The following is a 24,395-nucleotide window of genomic DNA, read 5'->3' as shown; positions in this document are numbered from 1 at the left end:
CAATTTAACCTATACTGGGATGAGGCAGTAAAATATATGAGTGGGTTTTTTACCACTGCGATAGAAGACTGCTGGACCCCCTTTTTCTGTTCTACGAAATGTTGCGATTAAAGATCGCCTGCAAGCCCGCTCCGCAAGGTGTATTCGAGCATTAGGCGATTGGCCACATGATGTCAATCCTGCTGATCGCGTTTACCCATGTTTGGGGGAAGGCGTACGCGGTGCGCGTTCGCTGCCTGGTGGCCATCTGGGCTGCGGGCCTTTGATCCCTGCCCTTTATAGATAATTTGATGCCAAATGAGATGCTTCGTTCACTTGTTTTACTAAGCTTTGGATGCCGGGGAGTTCCTGCTTTCTCCCCCAGCAGGCGAGATCTCCACTTTAATTTTTATATTCACATTATTATGGGCATTTGTATGAATTATTGTTAATTGTGTTCACAAATTAGAATTGACGGACTTAGATTTTATAATACCACAAAGGTAATTTTGATATGAATTTTTTGTATTACAATTAATAAAATATTTAAATAAAAAAATCACTGCATCTTCTTTTACATAACAATGAAGCTCCATTAACAGGCAGAGCAGGCGGAGGCGTAACGTCACTTACTCACGTGACGCGCCTGCTCCACCTACTTTATGAATGAAGCAGGCAGAGGATGTGCGTCACGTGAGTAAGTGACGTTACGCCGCCGCCCGCTCTGCCTGTTACTGGAGCTCCATTGTAAGATAATAACGATGCAGTGATCTAAAGTTCAAGGACCCGCAGGCATAGCGCCTGACCGCCCGCATAGCAACGAATCGGCAGATTATTCGATACTGGGGTTCGTTGACAACGAATCCCGTTATCGAATATTATCGATAACCTCGATTAATCGTTGCAGCCCTAATCCAAACCAGACAGTTATGGGATCTATTGTCAAGTCCACGTCCGTTGCAGATGGTATGATGGCTCTCAGATCTTTAAGTAGTTGCTCCAGAGCATCAGCACTAAGGCTGGGTTCACACTTGAGCGTTGCGCAAACGCGTGTTTTACGCGCGTTTTTGACGCGCATTTTTATAATAGTAAACGCGCGTTTGTGTGATTCACTACAGTGTCCTATGGCCACAAACGCCCCAAAAGTCGCTCATGTACTTTTTGGAGCGTCGGGCGTTTTACAGCGCGATCGTACGCGCTGTAAAACGCCCAAGTGTGAACCATTCCCATAGGGAATCATTGGTTTCTCCTTGTTGAGCGTTTTACAGCGCGTAGGAACGCGCTGTAAAACGCTCAGGTGTGAACCCAGCCTAAAGGACTCCAGCACACCTTGCAGGTGAATGTTGTACCTATGGTGGTCTTCCACATCTTGTAATTTAGTTGTGAGCTTGCTGATATCCTGCTCCACAGCCTCATGGGTAATCGATAAGGACAATATGTGAGGCAAATTCCATCATTTGTTCTTTCAGCAAACCAAGCATGTCATTGTTTAGGGAAGATCTCAAGGCATCCAACACGGTGCACATAGCTCCCTCTGCGAGTGGCTGTTTAGACACTCCTCTACTGCTTTATATGAATGCATGCCAGGAGATGACAGAGGCTGAGTGCGCAGGTAGGGAGACCTGAACCAGATGGTGCTAGTTTGTTAAAAAATTCCATAAGTTTGTCAGGCACTGGTCTTTTTAATGTGCCCTTAGTGTGCATTTTAGATAATTACTGGTACACTCCACTCTGGTGAAAGTGAAACCAGTGTTACAAATAGATAAGGGAGATGATGTACAGAAGTGGGTAAATAATCATTTAATAAAATTGAAAAGCTACAAAAACGATATTATAACAATATCTGCAAATCTGATTACAAAAATTATACATAAACCAATTCAAATTAGATCAAGAAATACAATAGTTACTCATTTTTCCCCACCCTTAAGCCTCATTCACACGTCAGTGATTGTGAGCCAAAACCAGGTGCGGCTCCAAAACAGAGCAGGTGCAGATCTTTCCCTTCTAACCTTATGTCTGGAGGCTCCAATCCTGGTTTTGGCTCACAATGACTGATGGAAATCACTGACCAAAACACTGGACGTGTGACTGAGGCTTTATTCTACAGAAGGTAATGCACATTCACCAATCACACTAAGGCCTTACTCATACAGTCAGTGATTTCCATCAGTGATTGTGAGCCAAAACCAGACGCCTCTTCAGAGAAGGTATAAGGGAAAGATCTGCACCTGTTCTGTGTTTCTGACCGACACCTAGTTACCTAGTTTTGGCTCACAATCACAGACCAAATGCTGACATGTGAATAACTGCATTCACAGGAACCTAGTTTGCCCCCATAAAACTCCACTGGGTCCTATTAGAGGGAAGCCAGCAAGCCTTTCCTGTTTTTGAGATCTGGTCCTGTGTATGACACAAAGTAGGACCTTACACTGTATATAGGGCTGTGCAGATGCAGCCTTAGGAGTGTGCAACCTGACGATACTAACACACTGCAGACATTACACAATCTAGTGTGTTCAGGCATATAACCTGGGTGCCTGCTTAGCAAGTATGGAGCGTAGTCAAATCACAGACCCTTAGCCCATCAACGATAACATTTCAACTGCAACATACTGTTACAGTTATTACAAGGCACTGTAAACTTAATGTCGGCAGACAAGAGTACTTTGTAGAATAAGTGCATTAACAATAGGTCTACTGAATGATAGTAGATCCATACTGCTCATTTAGTGCAATTCACATTCGGTCTGAAATTCAGTCATGAGCGCAGTACACAGCCTGAACCAGATTAGGCTAGGTTCACAAATGCCTCAGATGTGTTAGGAGTCTTCATTGCAGATTGTCATATTTACCAGAAAGTATAATGCAGCATGCTTTGCTATATTTTCTGGTAAAACAATGGACTCCATGACTGAAACCCAGCAGAACCTATTACACACCATGTTCCAAATTATTAGGCACACACCATTTTTGTTTTTTCCTATACAGTCAAGGAATTTATTTTACCCTCTATTTTACAATGTGAAGGTTAGAACAAGTGGAGGCACAGATCATGGCAATAGCTTTATTTATATTTTAAAAACCCAAAATCTGTTCAGAATTATTCTGCAGAATTCAGCTCGGTTCATAATTCATATATCTCTTCCAACAGAAATATTTGCTGCATACACAGAAAATTTTACTACAAAAATAAAATAAAAATAGGGGATACCTTGAAACAACTAGAATGCCCAGTAAGATCAAGTTACATTTTGATATATATGAGCTTTTTTGGGATGACTTAAAGGCTTTTAATATTGATCACCTATCCTCAGGATCAGATCAGTGGGGCACCGGACCAGCTGTATGAGGAGACAGGGCGGGTAGTGTGCACGTGCCATCTCCCTTCCTGCTGCTGCTATGTCCATGGCAAAGCAGCACCGAGCGGGAAGAGAGACTGCATTTGCACACTGTGCGCACCTTCCCTTCATACAGCTGATCAGCAGGGGCGGCGGACCCCACTAGTCTGGGTTTGATGACCTATCCTGAGGATATTAAAAGCCTGGAGCCCCTTTAAACAACTTTTAGGCTAGTTTAACATCTACATTTTTCAATCTAGCAGGTTGTTCGGTCAGAGAAACAGTCTGCCAGATTTCACAGTCAATGGGTTCTGGGCGGTGAATGGCAGTATCCGACAGACTGTTCCTCTGGCCATTTTATTGAAATCCTATAAACATTTAACTTGCATAATAATTTGGAACATAGTGTTGTAAATGGGGTCCACTGGGTGCTGCCGGTCATCATGTTATGGATCTAGGACCCTATAATGGAAAATGGACAGAAATTGGAATGCACATATGAACCTAAGGCAGGAAGAAGATGTAATACATGGGTGCTTCTCTCCCACATAGACTGGCCAACACTAGATCCAGCTTAGAATGTACCATATGAACCTGTGCAAGGTCTGAAAACCTTTTAGACTTAATCACCTGACAGATAAGAGAACCCCTGAATCTGACAACACCAAATTTAAAACACATAGAACAGTAAAGTGCCAACCCTGGAATCCCATTAACCACAGCAGTCTCAGATCAGCACATCCAGTAGGATAGTCACCCTGGAAGAGTTTATCACATCTCTCTCTAACATGAATGTATGAACTGAACTGAAAATAGATTTATGTTCTTGACAGGTCTTTAGTTTACACCGTCTAGTTTCAGAGTCCAGCCATATTCCACAGGGAAAACTCCAGGAGCGATGGCTGGTAGGTTCACAAGAAGACCACCTTCTGGATATTGTTTCCAGGTCAATGTCCCAGTAAGACCCAACAATGTCACCTGCAGACAGCAAAATTATATATCAGTATACAAATATAATACATATGTATATTATTTTGCCAACTTCATGCATATAAAAGAAAATAAAAACATTCCCTTCTGTTTGCTACAAAATGATAGACTTGTGGATATGCCATATCTTGAGATGGGGATACCCCTTTAAGTTTTTTTTTTTTAAAGCAAACTGGGGTTCAGAGTATTAACAAAAGCACTCATCGGTTGGGATACTCACATTAGTACTTGGATTGGGTTTGGGAGACTGTAGCTTTACAACATTCTCTACAGGCCATTTTAAGAAAGTGGCATATACTGCTGTATCCTTAGCAGTGTACCTGAAACACAGGATATTATTTAAAAGTTAAATTCATAAGTTTTATCCCATTTGGCTCCCACCATCAATCTTCTTATAGGAATACCTGTACTTACCAGATACTGACTGTAGCGTTTTCCGACTGCACTCTCCAAGGCTTAGTGGCATAAATTGCCTCTCCATTAATGCTCAGCCATTTCCCAACATTTCGAAGTCTCTCTTGGAAAATTGGCATAATCAGACCCTCCTTGCTGGGCCCCACATTCAAAAGATAGTTTCCTCCATAGCTCACAGTTTGCACCAATTCCTGTAGGAAAATACAGATTACCACTAAAGTAAGCACTGGGAACATGTAGACACAAGGCTATGGGAGGATTTATTATGCCTTCACTCCAGAATGTTTGCTTCAATAAGTTGTAAAATAGGGGCTTTGCGAATTTTGAGGTCACTTGCACAAAGATGTAGAGTTTTTTCTTTTTTCAATTTTTACACCACTCCAGTTTTGAAAAGTGGGGCTCACTTCAGATTTACCACTGAAGTTTTTTAATAAAAGTACAAAGGTGGCATAGGAAAAAATAAATACAGAGATTAAAAACATATCTTGATCTCAAAACATACATGGTGTCAATACATTCCAACTACTACAGACATGATCAATAAAGTTAGATACAACGTATGTGTACATGTGCAAAATTCATACACTTATATAAGATTAAGAAGCTCTGGAAGCTATTTAAGTAAAGCGTTGTAATGGTTAAAAAGTGACGTGTGCATTAAACAGTGATGTCGATGATGAATCGCATGATAAACAGGAAACCACTGACCCGATGTACCGCGATCCCACACCTGTAGCAATGTCTGCTTTGGCGTGCACTCAAACTTACTGCGCATGCCCCGGCTTGCGTACAACAGATACGTCACTGACGAAAGAGGATCTAATCGAGTATGAGCAGATCATTCCCACACATCAAGCGGCCATCTTGAAAGAGGTCAAATGACAACAGAGTCGTGTTGTCATTTGACCTCTTTCAAGATGGCCGCTTGATCTGCGCATACTCAATTAGATCCTCTTTCGTCACAGTGACGTATCTGTTGTACGCAAGCCGTCACTTTTTAACCATTACAGCGCTTTACTTATAAGATAAATAGCTTCCAGAGCTTCTTAAAGTGTATGAATTTTGCACATGTACACATACGTTGTATCTAACTTTATTGATCATGTATGTAGTAGTTGGAATGTATTGACACTATTATGTACGTTTTGAGATCAAGATACGTTTTTGAATTTCTGTATTCAGATGTTAAAGAGTTAATGCACTAATTATGTATTGATCACGTGATATGACGCAATTATCTGTGGGTGTATGTATATATATATTTATTGTTCACTGTGTCCTGTTACTTTGCTTGAGAAAGGCTCTGATATAGAGCCGAACCGTCGCCATTGCCACTGAGGTGAATAAAGTATTTTTCTAATTTTATTTTTTGGAGTGCTGCCTTTTTCCTACCTATTGTTGTGGGATTGACTTTTCCCAGTGGGCCGTGCACCCATTACATATACACACAAGTTTAGGGGTCTTCACCCTGTCACCGAAAGCTGGAAGTGCTGCCTCATTATTTGGAGAGTACGTATTGTGGAGGAGAAGCCGACCGCTGTGAGGAATTGCACCCAGTACACGTGGTCTGACTGTGCTGCTGCTGTATTTGTGGATAGATTATTTAATTTATATATATATATATATATATATATAATCAAAGAGTTCTTTTTTTCATGACTGAAAATTGTAGAGTCACACTGAAGGCATCAAAACTATGAATTAACACATGTGGAATTATATACATAACAACAAAGTGTGAAACAACTGAAAATATGTCATATTCTAGGTTCTTCAAAGTAGCCACCTTTTGCTTTGATTACTGCTTTGCACACTCTTGGCATTCTCTTGATGAGCTTCAAGAGGTAGTCACCTGAAATGGTTTTCACTTCACAGGTGTGCCCTGTCAGGTTTAATAAGTTGGATTTCTTGCCTTATAAATGGGGTTGGGACCATCAGTTGCGTTGTGGAGAAGTCAGGTGGATAAACAGCCCTACTGAATAGACTGCTAGCTGCTTTTTTCTTGTCATAATACAAATTCTAAGTAAAGAAAAACGAGTGGCCATCATTAGTTTAAGAAGTGAAGGTCAGTCAGTCCGAAATATTGGGAAAACTTTGAAAGTGTCCCCAAGTGCAGTCACAAAAACCATCAAGCGCTACAAAGAAACTGGCTCACATGTGGACCGCGCCAGGAAAGGAAGACGAAGAGTCACCTCTGCTGCGGAGGATAAGTTCATCCGAGTCACCAGCCTCAGAAATCGCAGGTTAACAGCAGCTCAGATTAGAGACCAGGTCAAATGCCACACAGTTCTAGCAGCAGACACATCTCTAGAACTACTGTTAAGATGAGACTGTGTGAATCAGGCCTTCATGGTAGAATATCTGCTAGGAAACCACTGCTAAGGACAGGCAACAAGCAGAAGATACTTGTTTGGGCTAAAGAACACAAGGAATGGACATTAGACCAGTGGAAATCTGTGCTTTGGTCTGATGAGTCCAAATTTTAGATCTTTGGTTCCAACCACCGTGTCTTTGTGCGACGCAGAAAAGGTGAACGGATGGACTCTACATGCCTGGTTCCCACCGTGAAGCATGGAGGAGGAGGTGTGATGGTGTGGGGGTGCTTTGCTGGTGACACTGTTGGGGATTTATTCTAAATTGAAGGCATACTGAATCAGCATGGCTACCACAGCATCTTGCAGCGGCATGTTATTCCATCCGGTTTGCGTTTAGTTGGACCATCATTTATTTTTCAACAGGACAATGACCCCAAACACACCTCCAGGCTGTGTAAGGGCTATTTGACCATGAAGGAGAGTGAAGGGGTGCTGCGCCAGATGACCTGGCCTCCACAGTCACCGGACCTGAACCCAATCGAGATGGTTTGGGGTGAGCTGGACCGCAGAGTGAAGGCAAAAGGGCCAACAAGTGCTAAGCATCTCTGGGAACTCCTTCAAGACTGTTGGAAGACCATTTCAAGTGACTACCTCTTGAAGCTCATCCAGAGAATGCCAAGAGTGTGCAAAGCAGTAATCAAAGCAAAAGGTGGCTACTTTGAAGAACCTAGAATATGACATATTTTCAGTTGTTTCACACTTTGTTGTTATGTATATAATTCCCCATGTGTTAATTCATAGTTTTGATTTCGGGATTTGATTAGGGATTTCGTGGCCAGGACAGTGACGTCTCGTTTACAGGCTTGTAAACGACCTTTATCAGAGCAGGGAGAGAAGCTGAGATCACAGGTCATGTGACCCTCAGTGAAATCTGAGAAACCAGCCACTGGAGATAAAGAGAGTGAATTGGAAAGCTGTTACATTTGCTTAGTTAGGAACATAGAAAGAACAAAAAAAAAAAAAAAAACACTTGGATAACCCCTTTAAGCAGGGGAGAAGCTCTTAGCGCATATAATTGATCAAAAATATGTCAGGCCCACCTACCAGACATCAATAGCTTCTTATCAGATGGGACCTATATATATATCAGATCATTTCAGATGGGACCTATATATATCAGATCATTTCAAAGTGAGAGTAAAGTGTCATAAAATGTCAGAGGCTGACAAATCCAGTACAAGGTTTTCCACGAATGATAACCAATATGTGTAAGGCACCAACACTATGGAAAACGAACGTACTTCATTATCATAACTGCCCCTATAGCCCGATCGTCAGATCAGGCATAAAGAATGGGTCGTATGTAGCCAGCTTTACTCACAAACACTTGTATTCACTTACCGCAATGATGCTTCCTTCATCCATAAGCTGATTCACTTGCATGTTACGTCTATAGCCCCAAGAGTAGTGATCAACAGAAGTACATTTCTCCCACTTGTGGTCTGGTAGGGTGGATGGAGTGTATTTATCAGCACAGTTATAGAATCCTCCATGATGGCAAGAACAGCCACTTCCCCAACGATCATTGACCACAACTTTGTCCTAAAAGTAAATTTACATACTGTAAGTAAAATGATAAAAATTATACAGTATATTCAATCTATCCATGTCTCTCTGTGGCAAATAAAGACACAAAGACACATCATGCTTCCGCTACGGTAACAGCGAACCCTGGCTGAGATCGGGGAACCTGTTACATTGCTCTAATAGACCAAAGCCTCAAGCAGGCTTCGGAGTCTATTAGAGGAATATACCAATACAGGCCACTAGGTGGCAGCACTGTATTGTTATATTGAAAATTAAGTGTTCAATGATGGCTACATAGCCAATGAACACAATGGGCAATCTAAGGATTGTCAGTTATAGTCACCCAGGGCGATATATATCTATCTATCTATCTATCTATCTATCTAATCATCCCCCTTTCCTTAAAATAAAAATACTTAACCAATAAAATTAAAAAAAAAAAAAAAAAAAAAAATTATAATATCTATCTAATTGGCATCGCCGCATGTGAAAATGCCCATACAATTAAAATATAACAATATTAATGGTGTAACAGAAAAAAAAAAAAAAAAAAAACACTTCAAGTGATCAAAAAGTCGCACACACTTCAAATTACTATCACTGAAAAGTACAGATCACCCCGAGGAAAAAAAAAAAAAAAAAAAAAAAAAAAAAAAAAAAAACCACCTCACACAGCCCCGTACCGTACACAACTTACAAAAAAGTTATAGGGGTTAGAATATGGTGATAATTTTATTTATACACGTGTGGCATCGTTGTAATCATACTGCCCTGGAAAATGAAGATAACAGGTAAATTTTACCGCACAGCATACAGTGTAAAAAATAAAATAAAAACCTGTCAAACTTTTTTCCCAAATTCTACCAGATTTTGATTCCCTCCCCCCCTCTTTTGATCAAGACTGTACAATTAGTGATGATGCATCAGAATTCATTCTGTGGGATATTCTCAAATCATGACCGGTAGGTGGGCCCTGAGGACTGGAGTCAGGGAACACTGCTCTAAGGGTTAAAGGGGTTTTCAGATTTTTTTTTTTTTTTTTTTTTTTTACTGTTGACCTACCCTCTGGATAGGTTGTGAGTATCTGATTGGCGGCGGGAAGGGGGGGGGGCTGGGTTCCGACACCTGGAACCCCCACCGATCAGCTTTTTGGGAAGGCACCAGCACACCTGTGAGCGCCAAAGCCTTCTATCTGCTTTTCCTAGGCCAGTGATGACACGTTTATCAATACCATATATGTATATTTTTTTCTTGCATTTTAATACTGAAAAAAAATAATAACTTTGGAAAAAACATCACCATATACTGACCCCCCCATAACTTTTTTATTATTATGTGTATGGAGCTGTGTGAGGTCTTATTTTTTGCAGGGCGATCTGTACTTTTCATAGATTTTCAGGTGTGTATGACTTTTTGATCACTTTTCATAAAAAAAATTGTGGGAGGTGACCGGACCAAAAAAAAAAAAAAAAAAAAAAAAAAAAAAGTAAATTGCCCATTTTGACTTTTCTGTTTAGGGTACTTTCACACTTGCGGCAGAGGATTCCGGCAGGAAATCCGGACACAAACTGATGGCATTTGTCAGACCTATCCGGATGCGGATCCATTCTACAAATGCATTGAAATACCAGATCCGTCTCTCCGGTGTCATCTTGAAAAACGGATCCAGTATTTATTTTTTTCACAGATTTAAAAAGGCCAGCGCATGCGCAGACCGGAAGAAAGGATCAGTCAATGCAGCAATTTTAATGTCAGATCCGGCACTAATACATTTCAATGGAAATTAATGCTGGCGTTCCGGCAAGTGTTTAGGATTTGACAGGAGAGAAAAATACAGCATGCTGCGGTATTTTCTCCGGCCAAAGGCCAAAAAATGTAAGAGGGACTGAACTGATGCATCCTGATACATACTGAATGGAATGCTCTCCATTTAGAATGCATTAGGATAAAACTGATCAGTTTTTTTCCCAGTATTGAGCCCCTGTGACTGAACTCAATACCGGAAAAGAAAAATGCTAGTGTGGAAGTACCCCAAGCAGTATGGGATAAATACTATTATATTTTATTAGCATGGGTGTTTTTAAACATGGCGGTACCCATGATGAGCCCTTAACCTACATAAGAGCACCTTCACGCTGTAGATTCTGTTGCAGAATTTTGACTGAAAAATCAGTTCCATTCATTTGAACGTGGTGGCAAGCACATAGATTTCTGCAAGCCCCATACAGGTGAATGAAACACATTTTCAGTTGCAGAAATATCTGCAACAGAATGCACGCCGTCTGAAGGCACCTTAAGTGTACCTTGATAGGGCTGTCATTATACAACCAGGCCAGAAAACCAGTGGAGTTCCAGTAAGTATCTGGCGATTCCCAGTCCCCATCAGACCAAAGCAAATCTGGCTCATACCTGAAAAACAAAGAATGCAAAAATGTTATGCCCTGTTCACATGAAGTTATTCTATGTGAATAACAAAAGACAAAACAGAAAAAAACAAGGGGAAGAAAAAAAAAAAAAAAAAAAGGCTATTTTCTATATCTACACTACAAAAAGAAAAAGAATATAGCAATTTACATGTAACCACACAGCACTGAAAATAAAACGTTATAGGGGGTTCTCCAGGAATTATAATGGCTCGCTTTGTCTGGGGAGCAAACATGGGAAATAAAATGTCCGCCATCCTATTAGTACACACAAAACCCACACAAGTTTAGTGTTATAAAGTAACTTGTGCTGCTGTGTGTACTAATAGGACGGCGGCCATTTTATTTCAGCTGCTCCCTAGACAAAAAGACATTATAATTAAATGAAAGGTATATGGGAATTTATAATATAATATTTAAGTACTTTCATTTTCTTAATTCCCTGTTGAAAAAAATCTGAAGGCTCTGTACAATGTGTAGTGGCCATGCTGGGGGACTGCATTTCAGATCCTATTCAAGTGAACGGGAGCCAAGCTTCAGTACGCCAGCACTGGAAAGTGCATGATGGATGGAGCCTTCCGCCCACTGTACAGTTTCCTGTGCCGGCAGCTGCTCAAAAAACTTTAAAAAAATTGATATTGATGACCTTTTCTGAGGACAGGCCATCAGTATCTAAGGCTAGGAGAAACTAGGGTTGGGCGATATCAAAAATATTCAGACGATAACGATATTAAAAAATGTATCGCGATAAATACCAGTTTAAAAGGGGGCGGCCACAGGGAGGACGTTACACTGTATGGGGGCGACCACAGGCCACCATACATACAATAATACTTTACGATATACTTTTCCCGCGGCTGCCTGTGTGCTCCGATTCTGACATCAGATGTCGTAGGGCGGAGATTTGAATATGGGAGCAAGGAGGAGGGAGAGCCGGAGGCTGCGGGAAGTAATACGTTTGTAATATTGTCATCAGAGCACACGAGGGAGGCAGCTGCAGGAAAAGTCTCTCTGCATGCAGGACTTTTGTCTCTGCTCCAAAATCATCTTCTGAGCGTGAACCTAACGGACCCCATTATAGTCTATGGGGTCCGTAGGCTCAGCTCGGCTCAGTTATGTGCGCAATCCGTCCTTTCCGTTCTCCTGCTCCTATAACGGAGCAGGAGAACGGAAAGGCTGAACGCTGGTGTGAACTCAGCCCAAGTAGAGTTCTATACATTTTGGTATTTAGTATTAGTAGAAGTGTGCCAGGTTTATTACCTCCATCAGTCTGTAGCACCATAAACTGATTGCAAGAACAAATTGCAGACTGATATATATATATATATATATATATATATATTTCTCTCTCTCACTATCTCTGTTGACGGTGGACATGAAGGAGGGTTGAATTTCTCCCATTTTTTTAATTTTAAGCACTTATATAGCGCTGCTATATGCCGCATCACTTTACAGACATTATCAATCTAGGGTCCCTATCAGTATGTCTTTGGAGTGTGGAAGGAAACCGGAGTACCGGGGGAACATATAAACTCCATGTAAACATAATGTAGTTCATGAATGCCCTTTATGGTATATTCACACGGGGTTTTCTGTATGGAATATAAAAAACAAAAATAAACACTGTGGAATCCCATTTAAAATTACAAATTATGGTTTGGGATCTGGCCTATAGGAAGTTTGGATGTAATTTGGTATTCGAATCTGAGACAATGGGGGCATATTAGTAGGATATGTCCCCGTTGTCTGATAGGTGTAGGTCCCACCTATATCGAGAATGGAGCAGGGAAGATGGTGGCTGGAAGACCTCGGGTCCGGTCCCACTACCACCGAACACTCTCCCCATAGAAGTGAATAGGAGCACACTGCGTTTGCGCAGCCACCGCTCCCATTTATTTCTATGGGGACAACAAACAGCCGAGCCAGTGCATGGTTATTTTCAGTGGCCCCATAGAAATGAATCGAGGGCGGCTGCGCATGCGCAGTGTGCCCTCTACCACTTTCAGGACTCTGTTCTCGGTGAAGGTGCGGGTCTCAGAGGTGGGACCGGCACCTATCAGACAATTAGGGTATATAATAGTGATATGCCCCCATTGTCTGAGATGAAACAACCCCTTTAAAAAGGAAGTGACGGTACGTTTTTTGCTTTACGAGGACACCCACATTCATTGGCCAACAACTTATTTTTCCACATAAATTTCAGTGTCAATTTTACCTCATCACCAGATCGTAGAGTTCTGGCATTGACTTTGCAAGCACAAAATACTGCGTTTTGAAGCCATTTTTCTTGTCAATTAGATAAAGCGGGTGAAACCAATCCAGTAACGAATGATATAATCCATAGCGCAGCTTTCTGGAAAACAGAGGGAAACATGACACCAGGACAATATTCATTGTTCTAGCGCTACTGAACCGTGACAGTGGACAGAAGCGATATGTTGGCACATCTCACACACAAACCTTTTTTTCAGTGCATTTCCAAGATCTCCTACAAGGTCCCGATGAGGTCCAGTGTCCACAGCGTTCCAGTTCCAGGATACAGGAGAACCCCAGTTAGTGAAGCCTTCATGGTGTTTTGTAGTTAGGACAACATATCTGACCAAGAGAAGACATTATTAAAATTCCGCTTTAACGGTGACAGATGAATGATTACAAGAACTCGTAATAAATTTACTTGTCTAGAGTGACCTAAAGTGCATCCATTTGAGACCCTTAGGTAGGATTCATAAAAAATAGGCTTATCGCTGTTTTTGAAGTTTTGATGCAATACACCCGGCCGGCACCCCCATAGAACTGCCTATTCTTGTCCGCAATTGCGGACAAGAATAGGACATGGTCTAAATTTTGTGGAGGCGGACAGCACACTGTGTGCTGTCCGCATCTTTTCTGTCCCCATAGAGAATGAATGGGTCCGAATTGCGGAACAGATGCGGACCCATTTGCGAAAGTGTGAATGGAACCTAAGGGTAGGAGGGAAGGGAAGTAGCTGAGGCTTTCTGAGGGATTAGGGCCCACCTCTCAGTGCATTTAAGCCCTCATAAGCATAAGGGGCTGAATTCTCAGCCATGAGAGGAATGGTTTTAATTATAGACAGTATGCCGAGTTTAAAGAGGGATGATCCTGCTGACAGATGCTCTATCAAGGTATTCAAAACGAGTTATTTCATCCTATACAAGTGTAATACTTGTGCACCAGTCTTCCTCCTTGGCCATCCTACTGCAGGTCACGTAAATCCTGTCTCAGCTCAAGGCTGCCTTCTAGTAAACACCCAGATACTGAACTGTTGGCGTTCTGCAAATACGAAGGGGGGGGGGGGGGGGGTGATTTCCTTACCGTGACTGCAGCTATGCAGGTGTATGATGTGGCAGTACAGAGGACCAGTTACAGATTAGTTTACAGCTAGAGTAAGGGAATAGCAGCACAATGCAAAACTACTGACAGGATAAAGCCTTATTCACACAGTCAGTGTTTGGTCATTGATTTCAATGAGTGATTGTGAGCCAAACACAGAACAGGTGCAGATCTTTCCCTTCTACCTTATGTCTGGAGGCTCCAGTCCTGGTTTTGGCTCACAATGACCAAACACTGACGTGTGAATGAGTCTTAGGCTACGTTCACATCACCGTTCAGCCTTTCCGTTTCTCCTGCTCCGTTTAGGGGCAGGAGAATGGAAAGGACGGATAAGCACATAACTGACGCCAAACAGGGAGCCCTTAGGACCCCATAGACTATAATGGGGTCTGTTATATTTCCGCTCAGAAGATGATTTTTAGACTGAGACAAAAGTTGTGCATGCAGGACTTTTGTCTCCACTTAAAAATCATCTTCTGAGCGGAAATATAACGGACCCCATTATAGTCTATGGGGTCCTCAGGCTCCGTTTGACTCAGTTTGGTGTCAGTTATGTGCTTATCCGTCCTCCTGCCCCTAAACGGAGCAGGAGAACGGAAAGGCTGAACGGTGATGTGAACGTAACCTTAAGCATTGTGTGTGAGTCACTCAGCGCACATGTGACAACTCATTATACAGGGATCCAACACTGAAACATAGTGGATCTCCAAAAGGCAACTACAACCTCTAGAATCCAGATGAAAAAACATGGCGTGGGGAATTTTGATTTCAGAAGACTAAATTGGTCTAATAATATTTTCAATTATTCGTTTACAAATACGGGAGCATTAATGAATAGTTTGCATTGTGGGAATAACACTTTAAAAACTGCACACTTGTTGCTTAACCCTTAATAAACCAGGCGATTCAGTTTTTTTTTGCATTTTTGGTTTTCACTCCCCACCTTTCCAGAGCCATAACTTTTTTATTTTTCTGTTCACATAGCCTCACAAGGGCTTATTTGTTGCTGGACAAGTTGTCCTTTCTAATGGCACCATGTATGGTTTCATACAATGTAGTGGGAAAGAGGGAAACAAAATTCCAAATGGGGTGGAATTGGAGAAAAAAAAATGCAATGCTGCCACAGTCACTCTGCGGTAAAATTGACCTGTTATCTTTATTCTCCAGGTCAGTACAAAAATATATTATTAATATTCAAAAGCTACATTTAAAAACCTTAAAAAAAAAAAAAGTATTTTTTTCCCCCCCCCATTATCGATGAGATAAAAGGTATAAGTACTACTGCTGGGATTCCATTCAGTCATGAAAAGAGGGGTCCTGAAGTGAAGGAAGCAGCAGGGCGAGCATGCACACTGCCACACCATTCATCTTGAAGAGAGTTCCGGAGACAGCCACGAGGGGGTAACTTAGAACAAGCAGAATACCCCTTTAAACAAAAGTAGTTCGAAACATTCAAACCCTCTCCAGTTCAGCACTGCTGCTCCATAAAAGTGAATGATCAGTTTAGTGTCAGCGCTATAAACTTAAAGAGGAACTTTCATTTTATTTTATTTTTTTAATTAAATAACTTTCCTTGCGTGGGCGGAGTTCCGGCGGCAAAAGGCAGCCGGACTAAAACCACGACATGCGGTACTTTTAGTCTGGCTGCCTCTCGCCGTGCTGCCGCCAGAACCCCGCCCCTTCTATAGTCAACGGGGACGGAGCAGCAGTCCGGGGGCACATGTGAACTAGCAGCAGGACGGATCCGACAGGCTGTTCACCCGCCGGAACAGCCTGCCGGAATCCTCTGTCGCTAGTGTGAAACTAGCCTTAGGTATTTAGCCAGTCAGGCTTGATGCTGCCACCCTGCCGTTTTTTTTTTCAAATATCCCTCCTATGCCCCGCTGTGTCCCCCTGCATTTTTCCCGGTCAACATGTTAATACTGATCATCAGTACAGGGAGGAGGAGACGCCAGGGTTTCTCAATGGCCGTCTCCTTCTCCCTGGCTGTAGCGCAGTCCAATCACAGCGGAGAGTGTCACAGCCAGGGAGAAGGAGACGCTCATTGAGAAACCCTGGCGTCTCCTCCTTCCTGTACCAATGCTCAGGATTAACATACTGGGCGGGAAAACAGCAGGGAGGCACAGCAGGGCATAAGAGCGCTATATATACACACGCAGGGTGGCAGCATCTGCCCCGCAAGGAAAGGTAAACAAACAAAAAAAACATGAAAGGTCCTCTTTAGGGTCCATTCACACATCCGTAAGTGTTCTGCGGATCCGCAAAACACGGACACTGGCAATGTGCATTCTGCCATTTGCAAACCGCACATCGCCGACACTATAATAGAAAATGCCTAATCTTGTCTGCAATTACGGACAAGAATAGGACATGTTCTATTTTTGGGCGGAAATGCGGATACACAAATGCGGATGCGGACAGCACATTCCGGCCCCATTGAAAATAAATGGGTCTGCACCAGTTCCGCAAAATTGCAGAACGGATGTGGACCCATTTTGCGGACGTGTGAATGGCCCCCTGTTAAGCAACTGTTATGTTTTCATAAAAAAAAAAAAAAAAAAAAAAAAAAAAAAAACCTATTTTAGCATATGTTACAGCATTATGCATAAAGCAATCTTTAGTTTCTTCACATATCACTGTTTTCCTTGATTTTTTTTCCCTTAGTTATAGCCGTTTAAACATTTACAATATGAAGACCTTCTCAAGATGTCTCCTCTGCCAGTTCTCTGAAGCCAAAACTGCTTTCCCTCACTTCACATACACACTTGCAGTAGCCAGCAGCTCCCTGCCAACCAATCAGATTGGATTACTGGGAGACACGCCTCCTCACACTGAAGCCTAATGCAGGCATGCAGTATGAAGGACCGCCCCTCCGTCTCCTGTTTATACTAAAAGGAAGACAGACAAGCCCTAGCAATGGTCTTTTAACCCCTTAGGGACCGGGCTCATTTTCACCTTCAGGACCAGGCCATTTTTTGCAAATCTGACCAGTGTCACTTTAAGTGGTGATAACTTTAAAACGCTTTGACTTATCCAGGCCATTCTGAGATTGTTTTCTCGTCACATACATATTGTACTTCATGACTGATAAAATGGAGTAAAAAAAAAATTACCAAAATTTGGAAAAATTAGCAAATTTCCAAGTTTCAATTTCTCTACTTCTATAATACATAGTAATACCTACAAAAATAGTTATTACTTTACATTCCCCATATGTCTACTTCATGTTAGGATCATTTTGGGAATGACATTTTATTTTTGGGGGAAGGCTTAGAAGTTAAGAAGCAAATCTTGAAATTTCTCAAACCAACTTTTTAAAGGACCAGTTCAGGTCTGAAGTCACTTTGTGAGGCTTACATAATAGAAACCACCTAAAAATGACCCCATTCTAGAAACTACACCCCCCCCCCCCCCCAAAAGGTATTCAAAACTAATTTTTCAAACTTTTTTAACCCTTTAGGTGTTCCACAAGAGTTAATGCAAAATAGAGATACAATTTCAAAATTTAACTTTTTGGGCAGATTTTCCATTTTAATAATTTTTTTCCAGTTACAAAGCAAGGGTTAACAGCCAAACAAAACTCAATATTTATGGCCCTGATTCTGTAGTTTACAGAAACACCCGATATGTGGTCGTAAACTGCTGTACGGGCACACAGCAGGGTGCAGAAGGAAAGGAATGCCATTCGGTTTTTGGAAGGCAGATTTTGCTGGACTGGTTTTTTGACACCATGTCCCATTTGAAGCCCCCCTGATGCACCCCTAGAGTAGAAACGCCAAAAAAGTGACCCCATTTTAGAAACTACGGAATAGGGTGGCAGTTTTGTTGGTACTATTTTAGGGTACATATGATTTTTGGTTGCAATATACATCACCTTTTGTGAGGCAAGGTAACAAGAAATAGCTGTTTTGGCACAGTTTTATTTTTTGTTGTTATTTACAACATTCATCTGACAGGTTAGATCATGTGGTATTTTTATAGACCAGGTTGTCACGGACGCGGCGATACCTAATATGTATACTATTTTTTTTTATTTACCGGTTTGTACGTTTTACACAATAATTTCATTTTTGAAACAAAAAATAAATTTAAAAAAAAAATCATCATGTTTTAGTGTCTCCATAGTCTGAGAGCCATAGTTTTTTCAGTTTTTGGGTGATTATCTTGGGTAGAGTATCATTTTTGCAGGACGAGATGACTGTTTGGCACTATTTTGGGGTGTGTATGACTTTTTGATCGCTTGCCATTACGCTTTTTGTGATGTAAGGTGACAAAAAATGGCTTTTTTTTTTTTTAACGGTATTCACCTGAGGGGTTAGGTCATGTGATATTTTTATAGAGCCGGTTGATACGGACACGGCGATACCCAATATGTATATATTTTTTTTTTTTTTTATTTACTTAAGTTTTACACAATAACAGCTTTTTAAAAAAGTTTTAGTGTCTCCATATTCTGAGCCATAGTTTATTTATTTTTTGGGAGATTGTCTTAGGTAGAGCTAATTTTTTGCGGGATGAGGCGACTGTTAGATTGGTACTATTTTGGTGGGCATACGCCTTCTTGATCGCTTGCTGTTGTACTTTTTGTGATGTAAAGTGACAAAAAATGGTTTAGCAGTTTTTATTTTTTACGGTGTTCATCTGAGGGGTTAGGTCATGTGATATATGTTTATAGAGCCGGTCGATAGAGACGCGGCGATACCTAATAGGTCTACTTTTTTTTCCCTAATTTTTACCAATTTTTTTTTACTTTGTTTGGGGAAAATGACGTTTTTGTTTATTTTTTACTTGAAACAATTTTTTTTTTGGGGGGGACGACGACGACTATTTTTTCAACTTTTTTTTCCCACTTTATTTTTTGTCCCTCTTTGGGACTTCAACTTTTGGGGGTCTGATCCCCTTTACAATGCATTCCAATACTTCTGTATTGGAATGCATTGGCTGTATGAGTAATACAGTGTATTACTCATACAGCTTCCGGCCTGTGAGATCCAGGGGGCTGGATCTCACAGGCTCGTCACCGGAAGGTAGCGCGATGCCTAAGGAAGGCATCACGCTGCCTTCCATGCCATCAGGTCCTCCCTACAGCCGCATGGGAACTCGATGGCACCGCCACCCCAACCCGCAGGTCTGAATTGACCTGCGGTTTGCGGCTCACGCCGACACGGGCGGCTATCGCCCTCCCCGCGCATTGTCCCCGGTGCCTGATGATTTGTTGAGCAGGCACCTTGTTCCGGGCGGCGGTGATTGGAACTACACATGACGTACAGGTACGTCATGTGTCGTTAAGTACAGGTTAAGGGAGCAGTGGAAAGGGACAGAGGACATTAATGAAAGCTGTTATTATAAGGTAATTACAGATCTTTTGGCAATCATTGACAGACTAACTCAGGTATACACGCCTAGCTCTAATAAACTAGCAAATAAAAAAATATATGACAGTTATCCTTTAATCTTTCATCTTGCTCTTCCTATTTTATTACATATTCTTGGCACAGAACACATAATTATGAAACTGCAGCAACAAGTGCACTGGCCATATAGCACTGGTAGTTTGTTTTCTTAGCACATACTGGTGTATAATAAAACGCTACACAAACAAGCATGACTGGCTAAATACCTAAGGGTACTATCACACTAGCGGCAGGACGGATCCCACAGGCTGTTCACCCTGTCGGAGCTGTCCTGCCTCTATTTCGCTGTGCCGCCGGACTGCCGCTGGGGACGGGGGCAGAGCCCCAGCCCAGCACGGTAGTGCGCGGTGAGAGGCTGCCGGACTAAATAGTCGGACATGCAGTACTTTAGTCTGGCGCCCCCCGTCCGCATTATAGTCAATGGGGACGGAGCGGCAGCCTGGCGAAATAGCGGCAGGACGGATCCGACAGGGTGATGAGCCTGTCGGATCCGTCCTGCCGCTAGTGTGAAAGTAGCCTAACGCTAGTTTCACACTAGGGGCAGAGGAGTCCGTCCTGCCGCTGGTTCACCGCAGTACTTTTAGTCCGGCTGCCTCTGGAACCCCGCCCCCTTTATAGTCAAAGGAAACAGAGCGGCAGTCCGGGGGCACACGTGAACTAGCGGCAGGACGGATCCAACAGGCTGTTCCCCAACCAAAACAGCCTGCTGGACTCCCCTGCCGCTAATGTGAAAGTACCCTAACTTGACCCAGATATTAGTAACAATAAATTATAACTTAATAGTATCTGTTAAAACACATAAGTGAGCCAGACAATCCGGTATTAAAATATTTTTTTATTTTAATACCCGTTTGTCTGGCTCACTTATTTGTTTTAACAGATACTATTAAAGGGGTTGAACATGGACACACCTCCATTTTCACCCAGGCAGCCCCCCTGACTTGAGCATCGTAGCAGTTGATGCTCGGATGCTCTCCTTTGCCCTGCGCTAAATCGCACAGGGCAAAGGCATTTTCTGGAGTTCTGGTGACGAACCGGGCTCTCCATGGGGCTGCCAGGAAGACCGGTGACGTCACCGGGACACTGATGGGCGGGATTTAGCGCTGCCCGGCAGTGTGTTATTGCAAACAAGAGCCCTTGCCCTGTGCAATCTAGCGCAGGGCAAGGGAGTGCACTGGAGCATGAGATGCTCAGATGCTAGGCTCAGGGGGGCTGCCTGGGTGAAATTAGGGGTATGTCCAGGTTCAGCTCTGAACCCGGACAACCCCTTTACACTACTTTCACACTAGCGTTCGTCGGTCCGCTCGTGAGCTCCGTTTGAAGGAGCTCACGAGCGGACCCGAACGCCTCCGTCCAGCCCTGATGCAGTCTGAATGGAGCGGATCCGCTCAGACTGCATCAGTCTGGCGGCGTTCAGCCTCCGCACGGCCAGGCGGACAGCTGAACGCTGCTTGCAGCGTTCAGCTGTCCGCCTGGCCGTGCGGAGGCGAGCGGATCCGTTCAGACTTACAATGTAAGTCAATGGGAACGGATCCGCTTGAAGATGACACCATATGGCTCAATCTTCAAGCGGATCCGTCCCCCATTGACTTTACATTGAAAGTCTGGACGGATCCGCTCAGGCATCTTGCGCACTTAGAAATTTTTCTAAGTTATTAATGCAGACGGATCCGTACTGAACGGAGCCTCCGTCTGCATTAATATGATCGGATCCGTTCAGAACGGATCCGATCAAGCGCTAGTGTGAAAGTAGCCTTAAACGTTAGATTTTATGTTGTTACTAATATCTGGGTCACGTTAGGTACCTAGCCAGTCAGGCTTGTTTGTGTAGTTTATAAAATATACCTATACCCAGATAAGGTCCTCTAGTTTGTTCGTACATGGTAATAAAATACTGTGGACAATAGTATTTCTCCAGCTACACATCCCATTCTACAGCTTCCACTCTTCTGGGAAGGCTTTCTACAAGATTTTGAAGTTTGTCTGTGGGAGTTTTATTATTTATCCAGAAGAGCATTTCTTTTGTCCAAAAATGATGGGGGAATGGGGGGGGGGGGGGGTCCATCAACATAGTTGATGTCGGGGCTGTATGAGCGGCAGTCTAGCTCTTCCACACCAGACTCACCCAACCATGCTTTTATACAGAGCAGAAGAGACCCTTCCTCAAACTGTTCCCAAAAAGTTAGGAGCATACAACTGGCCTAAATGTCTTGGAATGCTGAAGCATTAAAGGGGTTCTCCAGCTTTTCCTAAGTGATGGAACACCACTGATCAGCTGCAGCTCTGCAGACAGTGTAATGGATAGAGAACATCACTGCAGCGCTGCTCCCACTGACAGCAAGGAAATGAATGGAAAGCACGCCGCGCATGCGCAGTGCACTCTACTTCACTTTTGCAGCCTGTTCTTGAGATGGATCCGAGTTCACCCCTATCTGACTCTGGTGGAATATCCTAGTGATATTTCACCAATGTCCAAGATGAGACCACCCCTTTAATCTTTCCCAGGGCTAATGATAGTCATAACCAATAAAAGAAAAATATATGGATCAAAATTTAAACAAACAAAAATTTCACCACACAATGTATACTCTTTTTTTTTTTATTAAACACTTCATAAATACTAATTAAGAACATTTAAAATCTCTTAGGTTGGAGGTATATGGTGATAGTAATTCATCAAAGTGCACATACATAAGGTAGTAAAGGAAATAAATGCGCGCAGTATTAATACTGACCAACGGTATATAAATGCCATTGAATTCTACAGCAGATATCTAGTGTTGCTTCTACTAGACTCATAAGTACTATATAAAGTACATAAATAAAAAGTTGATAAAATAGGTATCACAAAAAGATGTTCCATAGATGCCAACTGCTAGTATTATGCAACAATAGGTACTGTGAGATCACAGCCTAGTTACAAGGCTGTACCAGGTATGTCGTGATCTCACAGTACCTATTGTTGCATAATACTAGCAGTATTTTAAATGTTCCTAATTATGTGAAACCAGATTCATGCATTTATGAAGTGTTTAATAAAAATAAAAAATGAGTATACATTGTGTGGTGAAGTTTTTGTTTGTTCAAATTTTGATCCATATATTTTTCTTTTATTGGTTCTAGCTATCTATCTATCTATCTATAGAAAAAAAAAGTGGCAGCACCGTCCCTGATGCAATCTAAAGGGTGCAGCTGGCCCAATAAGGATACAAGCCAATCCAGTAAATACAAAACAGGAAAAAGATGGGCAGCACTCCAAGAAGTAAAAAATGCAAAAACACTTTATTTACCCCAGCAGGACATGCGACGTTTCGGCTCTAGACAGGAGCCTTTCTCAGGCAGTGAAAGTGCTGCTGGGGTAAATAAAGTATTTTTGCATTTTTTTACTTCTTGGAGTGCTGCCCATCTTTTCCCTGATATATATAAGAAGTATTCGTTGGTTGCTTTAATGATAGTCATAGTCTATGATGAGGCCCAGGAGCAGAACATCTTTATTTCTGCTGCCGCCACCAGAGAAGCACCCAGCAGGGAAGGAGTTAAAGGCGCTGAGACAAGCCTGGTCTCACATTACTTCCTGAAATGTCTTTACAAAACAAAAGAAAACCTGTCCGGTGTCATGTGATGCACTGGAGCAAAGGTAGTCACCCATCACCCAGCGAATCCTACGTGCACAGTATGGGGTCACTTACCGAGCCCCAGCCGCCTCAAACAGCTCGGTCCACGCGTCCGGGTCAAAGAACTCTGCCGTGAACTGCTGGGCGAAGTCGGCATACGTGAAGCCGGGCGGGTAGTTCTGGTCCATGAACTTCACATAGGCAGCGCTCTTCTCCTGCTGCCAGTTCCACCAGAACCACTCACTGCCGAACGACGGCACCGAGAACACTCCCCAGTGCAGGAAGATCCCGAACTTGGCCTCGTCGTACCATGGCGGCAGGGGGCGCTTATCCAGCGAGTCCCAGTCGGGGGCATATTGGGTGGAAGCCGCGCTGTGGACAGCTACTAAGCAGAAGAGGAGACCGCACAGCAGACGGGAAGAACCCATGGCTACGCTGCGGCAGCTCTACTGTCATGAGAGCGGAAGCGGCTCACTATACCGCACACTCCCCGCCCCTAGAGGCGGAGCCTCCCCTGCTGTCAGGAGACAATAAAAGCTTTGGTCCTGCCTAGCCCCGCCCCTTGGATTTTACCGCCCAATAAAAACATCTACTGATTGAATAGAGGAGGGGTTACAGGTGAAGACACGCCTCTGAGAAGACAAACCACCACAGTGCCCCGCCCACATCAGTATTTCCTGGTCATGTGATTGACATCCAGGTACCCAGGGGCTCGAGTTGAGGCAAAGCCCGGAGCAGATCCCAAAACAAGAAAAACTACGTAGCCACCTTCTACCGATATTCCGCAGCAGCACCATCCGCGCAAACTGGTGCAGATTGTGTTGTTGGAAATCACTGCTGCGGGTTTTCTGCATCTTTCACCCCCTGGCAAGTGTGCCAGATTACCTTATGTGCAGATACTGTGGGATAGTTCACACTGTGCTGCTGCTGTAAACAGATCGTGCACAGTACCTTGCTTACTGACTCT

At 42.8% G+C, this 24,395-nt stretch overlaps 1 protein-coding gene across 1 annotated transcript; it reads right to left on the bottom strand.

Moving 5' to 3' along the window:
- Positions 1-1,764: 1,764 nt before the first annotated feature.
- On the bottom strand, positions 1,765-23,905 carry FUCA1 (alpha-L-fucosidase 1). Its single transcript, XM_044286402.1, has 8 exons — positions 23,504-23,905; positions 13,510-13,644; positions 13,265-13,402; positions 10,930-11,035; positions 8,441-8,641; positions 4,725-4,915; positions 4,531-4,630; positions 1,765-4,298 (listed from the first exon to the last, which is right to left on the bottom strand). The coding sequence occupies exons 1-8, from the start codon at positions 23,854-23,856 to the stop codon at positions 4,158-4,160; spliced, it is 1,365 nt and encodes a 454-aa protein (XP_044142337.1). The 5' UTR covers positions 23,857-23,905; the 3' UTR covers positions 1,765-4,157.
- Between the last annotated feature and the right edge of the window lie 490 nt (positions 23,906-24,395).

The sequence above is a fragment of the Bufo gargarizans genome, chromosome 3 (assembly GCF_014858855.1).
Source record: "Bufo gargarizans isolate SCDJY-AF-19 chromosome 3, ASM1485885v1, whole genome shotgun sequence".
Taxonomy (NCBI): domain Eukaryota; kingdom Metazoa; phylum Chordata; class Amphibia; order Anura; family Bufonidae; genus Bufo; species Bufo gargarizans.
The sequence above is the reverse complement of the archived record's forward strand: the minus strand, read 5'-3'. Positions and strand labels throughout refer to the sequence as shown.

Coding starts and splice junctions, on each gene's coding strand:
- FUCA1 (XM_044286402.1), bottom strand. CDS start 23,856: ATGGGTTCTTCCCGTCTGCTGTGCGGTCTCCTCTTCTGCTTAGTAGCT. Junction 13,403..13,509: donor GGAAATGCACTGAAAAAAAG/GTTTGTGTGTGA, acceptor TCTGTTTTCCAG/AAAGCTGCGCTATGGATTAT. Junction 4,299..4,530: donor AACCCAATCCAAGTACTAAT/GTGAGTATCCCA, acceptor TGCTGTCTGCAG/GTGACATTGTTGGGTCTTAC.